The sequence below is a fragment of the Mytilus galloprovincialis genome, chromosome 13 (assembly GCF_965363235.1).
Source record: "Mytilus galloprovincialis chromosome 13, xbMytGall1.hap1.1, whole genome shotgun sequence".
In the NCBI taxonomy this organism is placed as follows: Eukaryota; Metazoa; Mollusca; class Bivalvia; order Mytilida; family Mytilidae; genus Mytilus; species Mytilus galloprovincialis.
Genome location: NC_134850.1, coordinates 1893556 through 1907924, shown reverse-complemented (window position 1 = coordinate 1907924; position 14369 = coordinate 1893556). Strand labels below are relative to the sequence as shown.

Below are 14369 nucleotides of genomic sequence, written 5' to 3'. Positions count from 1 at the left end.
TTGAAACATCCACTCCTATAATCAGTTATTCACACTGTTTTTAGTCATGCTGAGATATAATGACTTAATATTTAATTTTTGTTTACACCATGACAAGTAATAGAATAAGTTAGCATTTTGTTCCAGTATAATTTAATTTTTACTAGGTAGGTGACTATGTATTGCCATGCATTACTCTAAGAATGCTTGTTTAATATAAATATGTTATCCTTCATTGATCTTTTGATGTCGTCCCTTATTGAAAAAATAATTCCAAAGTGAAAAAAAAAGGAATGAGGCTCAAACTTAGAATAAAAACCTGTTACATCCCATTGAAATGACTCAAATTGAAAATGGAAATGGGGAATGTGTCAAAGAGACAACAACCCGACCGTAAAACTTTATGTTTAAAAACCAGACTAAATATCTGGCTATTTTATCATGAACTCGAACATTTGTCTGCTCCTCCTTCTTTTTTGAAAGAAGACAAAATTATAAAATGATACAAATTAAAAAAAAATTTAAAAAATTTACTAGTGATAGTGATGACATTCGAACGTAAGACGTCCGGACAAAAGGCAACGGTGTTCCCATTACACTACGTTGTCACCCTGTCAAGATGTATGCAAAACGACATACTTAACACTACTGTTGTTTTTTTTTTTGTTTTTTTTTTATCCGTTTATTCTATTTGTCGACGAAATTTTTCGGACATTGGAAATTATCTTTTGGCAAAAATTGTTAAAATTTTATGTTAATTCATAACAAAAATCTCCGGTTAATGATAGGTAAAAAATGGTGTTTTCGGCGGTTGTCAATTTTTCAAAGTCGTCTGCAACCGGACCGATATTTTGTGCCATATTTTTACATATTCTGAGTAATGTTTGTACTTGAAACCAAACATTTTTGTAATCATTCAAATTCTTTGTAGCTTTAATTTATATTATGACTCAACTGGAGGTACATAAAAATGTGTATCGTGTGTGCCAAATGCATGTACGTTTTCGCCATTTGTTTGTTGATCCAAATTGATTAAACAAAATCTAGATTGATAAAAAGAAAAGAAATACCATTTGAAAAATAATTGCCAAATCTTAAAACTTAAAACCTCACCTTTGGACATATTCTTGATGTAGTTGATGGTGTCTGGTAATCACAGCCGAATGCGGTGTTTTCATTCCTTTCTCCGATTTCTCTCCGATTTTACTATTACGGCGAAATTGTTGTTTTTTTAGGAGAGAGTTTTATTCATATTTGAAGGCCTCCGCCAACGAGAGCCAATAGTTTTTTTTTTCCTTATCAGAAAATTCCGTTTGAATGCTATCCTTATCACCAATCTTTTCTGTATCTTAATCCGTATTTTGAGGAAATATCTGAAATTTGAACCTCAATTTTCTCTAAAAGTAGCACATGAAGGTATATTTTTTATTAAATATTTGATTTAATCAGGTAAAAAATAGCATACATGCACATTTTCATCAAAGTTTAAATACGGGATCAAAACTGTATCGTATGCCCTTAATTGTGATATCAGGTAATATGGCTTATCCCCGAGTTTAGAATTATCAACATAACGATTGTAACTGGTTTGAACTTACCTTTAGGTAAACCAAGTTCTGGAAGGGTTCGTGTCAATTTTCTTGTTTTTATCTAGAGGTTGTTCGAAAAATACCCCAATTGCTATGTTTCTTGCCATTTATAACCAAATTACAAAGTGAAAAAGTATATTGCGTAGAAAGTATTTTTAGTACGTCAGTTTTATTTAGGAACAAAATAGATTTTACAGAAAAAAACACCTAAACTGCAGGCTATCGATATTGTAGCTAAGCAACGGCTTTAATTTGTATATTCTTACAATTTTTTTAAATGAGTACGAGGAAAGATTTATCTTAAGTTATTCTGTTTTCACATGGAAAATGAAACATGTGCAATTTTATGAAAGCGCATCACCATAGCTTAGAAGTGAGTTAATTGTCATCAAAATTGTCGAATACTTCATAGATGTACAGTTTTTGTTTATATATCTTTTACAATGTTCTGACAATGTTTGTTTTACTTTTTTAATTGCAGACACTATTACACCCAACATATCACTAGCTCTTTATCGCTATCTATGTCAAAATATCGTAGGCACAGAAGAACATGTTAAAACAATCAGATTGATGAACACGGTTAGAGACAATTTTTCAAATAGTGAGTCATCTACATTTATAACAAGTGGAAGCTATGGGGAAGGACTTGAAATGCGAGGAAGTGATTTAGATTTAATGCGAGTAAGTAAAACTATTAAGGTGAATGCGGATGAACAAACCGATTTTAATCCAAGTATAACTTATCTGTCCATGGATACAGACGATGTAAAACCTGGTTTTACTCAATTAAGGCTAGAATATAGCAGAGATCAGTATATTTTGGAATTCTGTGAAGAACATAATGGTAAACATTATTGTTCGAGTGCATTATGGAAGGGAAATATATTATTGCATGGGGGTGATAAAGGCAAAACAATTCATGGACCATGTATAACTGACAAAACAGGAGATTTTGATTTTGCCTTTTCTTTACATTGTGAAACGTGGATATCTTCTGCTGTAAATTGGATAACAAGATCAAGTAGGTCATGGCCAAGTCATAACGTCACACAAAGTATTATAAATCACGGAGTGCTTTTTGTACCGATAGGAGTTCATGGATCACCAAAGGAGGATCTAGAATGGCGAGTATCTTTTTCTGTGGCTGAAAAACTTCTAATTAATACATTTACTCACACCCAATTAATGTGCTATGCTCTCTTAAAAATAATTTTGAAAGATGTTATAGCAAATGACGATGAATGTAAAGATTTACTCTGTTCTTATTTCCTTAAAACAATTATTTTCTGGATATCTGAAGAACTACCATCATCTGTATGGAAGCCTGATAATCTTATACCTTGTTTTATGCGATGTTTCAGCCGATTAGTATATTGTGTCGAGCATTCAGTTTGCTTGCATTACTTCATTCCAGAAAACAACATGTTTGAGAACAAAATAGAGGGACGTGCGCGTGATGTACTTTTAAAAAAATTAAACACGTTACACAGCTATGGTTGGCAAAGCATTTTATTTTCAGATCAAATATCTAACTTTGATGTAGCGATGTGGAATTTTCCAATTGAACCATTTACATTGTATGTAAATGACGTTGAGAAAATAGTGCAATCCAGTAATTTGTATATTGCAAATTGTTCCTTAGAATCTTATTCTGAGTTAGATATATTCAACACAGGATTATTACAAAACATATGGTGTCATCATTCTTCACTAAAGCAAATATATGCATACTACATATCACAGAGGTGCAGTATTCTAGCTCAGCGTTTACCATTTGCTGGTGCAACTATCAACAATAAAAACCAATACAAACAATACAAATCATGTTTAAGTACTCTTCTAACAAATGTCTATCATGACGCTGTGTCTGGGTGGCTTATGGTAGCATCATTTTTTTACAAAACAAAGCAATACAGGAAAGCTTTACACATCATTAGGTATTCTCTATCGAAATGTACTTCCGATAAACTGTTCTTTGGAATGACTCTGTCAGATAATTATTACCAGTTACTTAAACTGCTGTCATTCAACAATAAAAGTGTTGTTTATCTTCTGAAAATAATGTTCGTAGATTGTATACGATTTAATGAGAATTCAGCGTTAACACCAGACGAACTTGTAATGGAGGGATGTAATAACGAATATTATATTCCATCCACAGCGTATGCTTATTTCCTTAGTGTTCTTTGTCATTATCACCTCAATGATGTTAGACATTGTCAGGATTCTATTCAAGATTTAAAAATTGTTATAGGAGAAAGATATTTGATGTCACATGTGAGGATTACAGCGGAGGCCTACACTTTATTGGGAATTGCTTTACAATTATTTGGCGACAAGGAATCCGCACGACAAGCTTTCTTACAGTCTTTGGAAATCTACACGGATGAATCGAACAATTCTGCCGCAATGAGACTTTTGTAATATTGTGAAGATGAACACATAATTTTCGAGTGCATTATATAAAAAAAATATATTCTTGTTTGGAAATGATATGCGCATGACAATTCAAAGACCTTGTTTGGAAATATCCTCGGATGAATTGACAATTCTGCCGCAAAGAAACTTTTGTAATGATGTGAAGACGATAATGATAAACACTATTGTTCGAATGCATTATATACAAAAAATAATATTCTTGTTTGTAAATGATATGCGCATGACAATTCCTAGACCGTGTATAACTGACAACAAAAGAAAATTTGATTTGCCTGCTCTCTGCATTGTTAACGTGGATATCTCCTTCAGTATATAGATAACACGATCAGGTAACTCATGGCCAAGTCATAATGTCAAACAAAGTATAATAAAACACGGGGTACTTTTTGTACCGAATGCTAGCGCTCGTCACTTTCGTAATTTACGATTACGAAAGGTTTTTCGGATTGACGAAAGGGTTTTCGGATTGACGAAAGTATTTCAAATAAATTTCATCACTAAAATTTTAAAAGTGTAAAAATAATTTCGCATTAAAAAACAATGAATTTACCTGTCTTCGTGTTTTTGACAGTTTTATAACCCCAGGTAGTTAACATTTTCAACAGGTGTTAGAAGTTGTGATTACAACTAATCCGATTATCGACATCAGATGGGTCACTAATCCGTTAATTATTAATAAACCTCATAATTGACCATCATAATTATTATTCCAGGAAAATCAGTCAGTTGGAATTTCAACAACCAGGAGTATACTATAGTTTTCGTCATTTGATCGAAATTGTTACCCGGGACAGTTCGCATTTGAATTTCAATATTTCTCAAACGATCACAATTTGAAGTTCGTTTGTCGATTTTATTCGAATGCATTTGCGTCATAATTGATATAAATTGCCATCAAAAACTTTCGACAATTTCCATTTTTAAACGTTTTTAGAGAAGTCTTCACGAGTTAAACAGGTACTTCCTGTACTGAGTGCTACGCATGCGTGAAAGTATTTATGACTATTTATAGACCCGGATTAAAATTGTAAAATACGAAATCATTTAAAATCAATTAAACGAGAGATACAAAGATATATCTCTTACTAAAAGAACTTAAACCGAACAATGATAATTTCCTGATAAATCCGGACTCGTTTCGATTTTATCAACCACGTGTCACTTCCCGGAAAAAAAATTGATTGCTTATATGATGGTTTTGATTGGGTTAAATGATTAAAAAATAATGCCCTTAAAAAATGAAGATTAGAGAAATTAGTGGTCTAATTTTTTGAAGATTAGAGAAATTAGTGGTCTAATTTTTTGAAGATTAGAGAAATTAGTGGTCTAATTTTTTGAAGATTAGAGAAATTAGTGGTCTAATTTTTTGAAGATTAGAGAAAAAAGGGCTGAAATTTTCGAAAATTAGAAAAAAAAGGAGTGAAAATTAAATGTTTACAGATAACACCCCCCCCCCCCCCCAATCCAGACCCTCTTAAATAGGGAATCACTGAAATGTGACTGGAGCGGGCCCCCTCTTAGGCAGTTAGTGATCCCCCACTTATGAAAATTTCTGGATCCGCCACTGGGCCAATACAGTCAAATCATACAATACTGACTGCAAATCATGCCTAAGTCCTTTAAAATCTGACAAAGTCAAAGATGAGGCTAGTAATATATATCCTTGGTTCCTTACTGTTACACAAACACAAAGGTTGATTTTCATAGCGCGCAAAAGTGACTAACGCCTTCAAAAATCCTACAGAAGCTTCAATGGAGTTAACAGTTTAGTCCATCAGCTGGTAAGGTAAAATTTCAGTTCTGTGTTACACCCCAGGGTACCGCAATTTTTTTTTTTGTATAAATCTAAAGTGTAATGTTTGAAGAATATTGTAAGAGGTGTTAGACTTTTGAAAAAGTGTCCAAAAGGGGTTAAAAGGGGTCTTATTTAAGAGTATATCAAAATCTTCGTTTAACCCATATATACAGAAAACAGAAAATGTAACCAAGTATTCGGTACTATTTCTCTTATCAAATTGAACAAATCATATCCTATTAAAACGGAGGCTAATTTTTATTTAATTTTTAAACCGTATAGGATCAAGAAAAAAAAAGGTAGGGTAATATCCAAAATTCATGATAATGAATGAAACAAAGCATACATACTAGTTTTCTTGATAAAATTTTTTTACACTGAACATAGAGCATCAAGTAACTAAAGGCAGTTGAAAACAAATTCAAAGATAAGAAAGGGAGAAAAACATGGAATCAACGACAAACACAAACATAAGCAATGTACATCACAGTCATAAAAAACACACACAGCACTAAAAAAATAAAAGAACTGTCAGGGTTTCAAGATTTATATTAAAGTTCGTTTAACAACAGAATCACCACATTTTAATGTCATGAAGAAGGTCAATCCATAGAATCATCTTCATTTTCGTCAACGCCATCTACCGAACTATCACCACCATCATCTTCATCATCTTCGTCGTCATCTTCAACCATATCAACGATTTGATTACTTTTGTTGCTACGAGCATTCGTACATTTGCAGACATCTGTACAGGATAAACCTTGTAGAACACATGAACATATTTTGGTGGCACAACCAGCTTTACATGAACAGCTTACCAGTATCAATAAAACATCTAAACTGGCGGTTGGTCTAGTCAATTGATGCTGATCAAATCGTTCTTAACAATCAAACAATGGTTGTTTGGCGATGGAACAGCGTTGTGTTGAAGAGCAGATTTCCAAATCTTTGCCTGAAAGTTGGCTCGTTTGATGTGCTTTAACATTGCATCTTTTGTTAGGGGTAGTAGATGATAGTTACACATTTATTAATCTGCATTTGAAATATGAATATTAGAGCTGATATAATTCTGAAAATAGCAGGCCAATTCTTCCACATCCGTGTCAGACGATTTTATACCAATGGAATCGTAATCTTTGTCAGCTACGTGTTTAGCATGAAGACACATCTTTGTGTCGGCTTCTTTCTGTATGCTTAGAAGCTCAATGCATTCTATACTTGTCACTATTTCATTTTCAACATATATTTTGTGGCACTGACTTCCATATGATACAAATAAACTGGGACTATTATACTTATAGTATTAGTTTTAGTCTACCAACTGACAAACATTTCTTCAATTGCCGAGGACAAGATTGTTTTGATCTAGACATTGTCGTAATGATTTGGCCTCCAAAGGACCTGCGATCTCGTTCTAAATTTTTTATGGATATTGTGGGATACTGATCAGTGGGAAAATCAATGCAGGAGCTCTTTCTGAAACTAAAAGGGTGTTCTATTAAACAACAATTGCCAAATCAGAGAAAAGTATTTGGTATCTTAGTAAAGGATTGAACTGCCGTACCATCAAATATCTACATGCTTTCCTCAGGAATGACTTGCATTTGTTCAACGTCCTTTTCTTAAAGACCACATAGGACAGATATACTTGTCTTTACAAGAGACCATGGAAGAGGACATAATTCAAACTGGAGTACCTCTCGTATATCCAGCTGTCTAGTCTGGGCTACGACATGCAGGCTACCAAAAAGTTGTTTATCTGCTTTTTAATATGATGCTGTTCTTATCACCCATTAACTGTTAACCTTTTATTTCCTTTGTTGAAAATGTAAGCAATGATTGTCTTTTGATTAGTTTGAAGATAATGGTTGACTTTTGAATAAGCCGTTCATTAATGACATTTTCTGATGCCGACTTTCCCTTTTCATACGCGTTTGGAAGGTCGCACCTTAATTCCGAAGAAGCAACAGTACCCGAGGAAAAGCCAGATAACTGCTTAGAGGTTTCAAATGGATTTGTCTTCCTTTGCAGTGTCTGAACCAATTTTAATAGTCAGTTTCTCCTCGCTTCATTGCGTTTTTCAAGTTCTTTTTGAGCGGATGTTTCAGGATTAGCAATTCCTGCCAAATCTCAACATTTTAATGATATTGAAGCTCTTTCATGTGCATTTAACAACCAACATTTAGTAAAACTTTGATTTTCACTGAAACCAACAATGCCGTCTCCTGTTTTTGTATCTCTGTTCAATGTTTGCTCTATTGTTTGGTTTACTGGAGATCTAGAAAATCCATGAGAGCTTCTCTGAACACAAAAACAACCAGATGAAAAATATTCATGCGCATCAGGATTGATATTTTGCATATGAAGCAAATAGACTGACATGTATCGGGAATAGTTTTGACGGTCATATGCAAAAAAACTGACTGCAAACAAAGTAACAAAATCATTTGACAATATGTACAAAATTTAAAAAGCAAGACTAAATTCATTGAACAGTGATGCAATATGTCCAAGCAAGAAGGAAAGAAAATGGAGAAAAACACTATCAAATGAAGAACAATGTATACATTACGAAAAGCAAATAAATAGTAACCAGACGGATGTCAAATCGACTTAGTTTTGTGCCAAAGAAAGTAAAAAGTCTTAACAAATTCCCAAACTGACTATTTGACCTTCTTTTAAAGCAATGTTTGTCGAATAAATGACTTAACAATCTGAAATCAATCACGACATAAGTAAAACACAAAATGTAAACACGCACACCTTTATTAAGTTCGATAGAGTGCACCCTTTCAGAACGCAAAAAAATAACTTCTATTTGTCATTTTTTCATAAATATGTTTTTACACATTTACTTTATATGGAGGTATATTCACTCAGGTATGAATATATTATCGACTGAATCGAAGACGGTAATGTGAAGATTTCCGGTATTTCACGAGTATTTGCACGTACATATGTTTTATTGAATAATTCATATTTTAGACGATATATAAATACTGCAAATAGTTTAAACATTGCATACCGGTCAATTTTAAATTTTAATTCACAAAAACGGATAATTGCATTATGAATTTCTATATGAAATGAGAAAATATGCCTTAATTTTAACCCCAAAAATCGGATTGTTTGTAATGTAAATAAACATTTTTTTTAAAACAAAAAATCTTCAGAGTTACATTAAATATGATATTTTTACATCTGTTTTAGTTGTTTAAACCTATAATTTATTTTTTTTAGTCGCTTTATATTGAAAATTTTAATTAAAAATTACTTAGTCGTGATAGCTAAATGAGGGGATCATTGAAAGGAACGTTTTTAAACCTCTATTGGACACTTTTATTTTAGTCTAACACCTTGTATTTTATCAATAAGATAATGAAGTTGAATTCTATCAAAAAAATCGCGGTACCCTGGGGTGTATCACAAACTCCTTAACTAGAGCGCTTTTGAAAACTAGCTGATGGACTATTTATGATAGGGTCGAGAAAGACAATAACAAAACAATATCGATGACGACACTCATCAAAAGTTATATCTGAATAATGATTGTGCATTTTAAAGTTATTATTTGTTAACCATGTTCATGTTAAACTGTGTTAGGCCGTGTTCACATTGACCTAAACTCGGTGTAGTGTAAGTGTAACTCACACGTAAACTAAACAAAATTACGTTCCCATTGATAAAATACAATGTGTACATGTAGTGTAAAACATGTTTTGTCTACATGCAGTCGATACTCGGTGTAGGCCTTGTGTAGATTAAGTGTACACAAAACTAGGCATTTAAAACAAGTTTCACCGTGTATATTTAAAAAAGAAACATTTTTTGAATAAAATTGATATTTATAACAATTATTAATAAAAATGTTTGTCACTGGTCTTAACTCAAACAACCATTCACTCATAAATGCATTACTTAAAAAGTGTGAGGTAAATGTATTGTTTGTCTAGTACATGTATCTCGGATCCGTTAAATTACCCTTAAAACTAAAAAAAAAAACATTACCCCTCCCTTTGCCAAATACTCCTTGGAAAAGAAATATACCATTTGAAACAAACAAAAAAGATAGGAAAATAGTGATCTCTAATATAATCATTCCTTCGTCTCCTTCAATCTCTGTACCGATGTAATGCATTGGCTTTATGAGAATAAAAATACATATTCTTCGCCTGTAAGCACGCTGCTGCAGCCTACGTTTTCTAATGCTTGATCGAGACATCTTTATTATTTTTAAACTACTGCAAATCATCAAAATGGCTTTCATAAAGAAGCAACCACTTAACATACAAAAAGGGGGGGGGGGGTATTTTGTTAATTTATCTTAGCCAGAAATTTTTCCGCGCAAAAGTTTTATTCCGGTTTTTTTTTTCGATGCTGGTAATCAATTTTTTTTCAACATTTAACACTATAATGTATGGGGAAACTCTTGATTTAGAATATATTTGTATCATCTGTAGGACCTTTTTTTTTATCCAATTGGGGTTCGGAATATTTCCATCGATACCCCCACCCCCATTTGAAGTCAAATGGTCGTTCCCTTACTGCTAGAAAAGTTGTCCGAAAACTTTGCATTCGGTTCTACGTAATGAACATTTAAATGACATAGAGTTTACAAATGTGAACAAATCTTATGTACAGGTAATTAAACAAGGTGTATAGATGTGAACAAATTTAATGTGAAACCAATGTCCAGTACGTTAAACTAATTGTAAACAAGTTTACTGTACATGGCGTTTGGTGTAAACACGGCCTTATTCGAATATACATGCAAATGCACGATGGTTTATGTTCAGTATTTTTCAAGATATTTGCTTAAGAAGCTTGAAAACCTGAAAATTAAAACCTGCCAATATTTGCTGCATATCAATAAAATAATTTGGCAAACATCATGTACATTACTAATCGAAAGGTCCTTCATTTTCAGAGTTTTCCAGCAAAAAAATCATTAGCATGATACACATTTTGAAAGTATGATTATTTTTAAACCTCAGTTGTCGAGCACACCCATCTGCTTTTATCACGTGTACATTTATTTGTCTTTTCGTGAAAATAACCATTTAAAAGTCTTTTTGTGCAGGTTAACCAGTTTTATACAGTATTATCTTCCTATTAATCTTTGTGCACTTTTAAGAAAATGTCATGTCAATATTTTTATTGTGGTATTTTCGGTTTTCTCGATCTATTCATATTTAACGTTTACATCGATATAGAGCATGATTTATTTGGCTTAGTAACCTTATAGTTCTTAATGTCTGTGTCAGTTTGGTTTCTTGTGGAGAGTTATCTCATTGGCAATCATACCACATACTCTTTTTTTTTATCTTAATTTAAAAAGTGCCAGTCTATTCTGCATATCTATCGATTCCTTTAAATTTTTTCCCGTATTTGCTCTGATCGATCTATATATGTATATACGCAAAAGCAGCTGTTGTCATCGTTTGCTACTTAAGGGGGAAAATGAGAATTTTGAATGATAGTTTTATTTTTATTTTTACTTATTTTTTTTTACAGGAACGTTTTTCCGTGAAAACTAAACTGATAGCGTCCTTGTTAAAATGGGACAAACATTGACAAGATCTAGTTTTTCATATTGACAGGGGAGGTAATACTTTGTCACTAGATTACCTCTGCATTTATTATACTTTTTTCATACGGAATGATTCAGAAAATAAAGGCTGAAGCAATGTTAAATATTTTTAAATCCTGTAAAGTTAAAAGATTTACATTTATCAGGACGAGGATAGCAGGAAGTACTAAAATTCAACGCATCAATCGTCAACATCCCAATATCCAGGCGAAAATAAACAAACCAAGTACCACATGATCATGATTATAGTTATTGAAAAATATAACAAATTTTTTTTTTAAATTGTGTTTTATATAAGTTCATTGTACCGTGATGCAGGCAAACCATATGTAATTTGTTCAATTAAAATTAAATATTCTAACAAGATGTAACTACGTTGCATGTAATTGGAAAGAGTCATGTGAATTTAAACGATAACGGTTTTCTTACATTTTAAATACCACTTCCTTATACCCAAATATAATTCGTACAAAGTTACCTTATATAACAGGTAAAAGTATTCAAATGTGTCGATAGGTTAGAATAAATGACACCATTATAATACAAAAAATAAGTGAAATTCCTTTTTAATGATCAAAAGTTTCTGCATCGTCTTCCTATCACATTCTTTTCTATTTGTCATGTTTGATATGATAACATACATAAATCTACAAACCAAATATCATTTTGAATATTTAATGCAGTATTAGTTAAAAGTAATTACTACTTTTTATATTTGTTTATACTTTATAGCTAACAGTATAAAAGACTGTATTATACAATTTACAATCATGCTAAACTATAATAAAACCGTATACTAAAGAAAGAAACCTTAAACCCTGACACGGTTAATTACTGTGGATTTGCTTGCTTAACAATGTTAAAAAGACACTAAAATGTTTTTTCACTAAAACTTTATCAAGGTCGCTCCATATGAAATAAGTCCGCTTTTTAATATTGAACATGTATTCACTTGCACCAAAAGCTCACGGACAAAACATGTTTTCGTTGTTTGAAATAATTTCTTACTCTTAAAAATTGAAGTTACAAAGAAGAACGTTTAAAGTTTGAATGCATACTAGTTTGTTCATTCCGAAAAATGTATTGATATACGATTTACTTGTTCAACCTATGTATAGAAAGAACAAATGACTAGCGTTTAACATGGCATTAATTCAATGCGCATAAAAAAAGTAGACCTTTACTTTTGGACGTTTAGAAAAACCCGTAATATTTGTTTTAAACTCTATGCAAGAAAATCAAATAAAATGTAGTAGTAGACTACTACAGACAATATGCAATGCCTTTTACATTATTCAAATTTTTAACTTTGTTTGATTCGAGTGTCGCTACTGAGTTTTTGTAGACAAAACGCGCATCTTGCACAAATGCAAAAGTTATATCCTGGTACATGTATATATGATGAGGGTATTAACGCACATGAAAAGTTCATATATTCCGAAGTTTAGTATGACGTCCATTATCAATGGACTAGTACATACTTTTGTTTAGGGGCAAACTATAGGACGCCTCGTTGGCGTTTTTTTTTTCATTGTATTGTAGACACATTGGTGGTCTTCGGGTGTTTTCTGTTCTTTGGTTTAGTTTTTGTCGCTTTGTCATATATCCTATTTCCATTCTTAATTTTGAATCAATATAGTATACATGTAGTTTGCTATAAAAGAAGCCGATGTACAACAAATGATTAAATGTTAAGCATTCATACCTGGACTTACATCTATAAATTGACACTGGGGGTTGGTAGCGGACAAAAGAGTTTGTAAACAACGATTGGGCTATCGCTCGGGAAAAAAATAATTACGAATATATTGCCTATTCATGTTTAAATTACAATAAAGTATAGCTTGCATCAATTATTTTTTAAACATAAACAGGAATTACGATTAAAAAATATACAAGACTAACAAAAGGCTACCGGCTCCTGACTTAGGACAGCGCTAAATATGCGATGAGGTTTAACATTTTTTGCAAGATCTCAATCCTCTCCTATACATCTAGGCAATGTAGAATGAATAAACACAGATCAATACGCACAGTAAACCCCAGTTTAAAAGAAATCTGAATCCGATGTCAAAATAGTTTTTAAAAAAAAAACTTGGTCAAATTGATAATGATACTTATAAATGCACAAAGGAATACTAGTAGTTTCTAACATGCCAGCTCCAGACACCCAGTATCAATTTAAATGTATTTTCGTTATTGTACAATCACCCTTAACTTGTGAAATTATCAAAACTGACATTCACGAAGTGACGGGACAAGTAGAGTTAGATCTGCCTACACTTATCATAAGCACCGAATTCGTTTTGCTATGTCTTTAGCTTGCTATTTTGTGCCCTGTTGACCGTATATACTTGGTCTTCTGTAGATTATCATTTAAGGTTTTCAGTTTTACACTTCTTTGATATGTGACAACCTTTATGTTGTGTTTTACGTGCTTTGTGTTAAATGTTACATGGAGTTTTCAGTTTCTCCCGTCTTTGGTATGATACATTCTTAATGTTGTGTTCAACGTAATTTTCTGTGTGCGTATATTAATCTAGAATGAAGATTTACTGTCCAGATTACGGATCCACATCCGGTGTCTGCTATTGTTTGAAATGTCTTTTTCTTCTTTGTCGTAAATATTTGCAAACTTAGTCATATTTTTAACTCAAGCATCACTGACAAAAGTTTTCGAAATGCACATCTTCCAATCGGTATCCTTTATCTTATTTCAGAGAAAACTAGGCAGTGATGTTTTAAAAAGTTCAATGTATCCCTCTCTTTGAGAAAATATTTATACCTACGTTTGAAATTTTCAGTTTGATAACTTGTCATGAAATCATTAATTAAACAAAAAATAAAACTTTCATCATCAAATTTAACAATTATTGATCTGTTCTTATTCCTCTACGTCTTGTTTATACTGTACTTATAAGAAACCTAGCTAGTTTTAATTCAAGTCAAATGTTGATATTTAACATTTCCA

General features: G+C 32.2%; 1 protein-coding gene across 1 annotated transcript; it reads left to right on the top strand.

Moving 5' to 3' along the window:
• Positions 1–2321: 2321 nt before the first annotated feature.
• LOC143057362 (cyclic GMP-AMP synthase-like receptor 2) lies at positions 2322–3995 on the top strand. The gene has a single exon (XM_076230666.1). The coding sequence runs from the start codon at positions 2322–2324 to the stop codon at positions 3993–3995; it is 1674 nt and encodes a 557-aa protein (XP_076086781.1).
• Positions 3996–14369: the final 10374 nt, after the last annotated feature.

What these genes read in the sequence shown, in the direction of transcription:
- LOC143057362 (XM_076230666.1), top strand. Translation starts at nt 2,322, where the DNA reads ATGGATACAGACGATGTAAAACCTGGTTTTACTCAATTAAGGCTAGAA.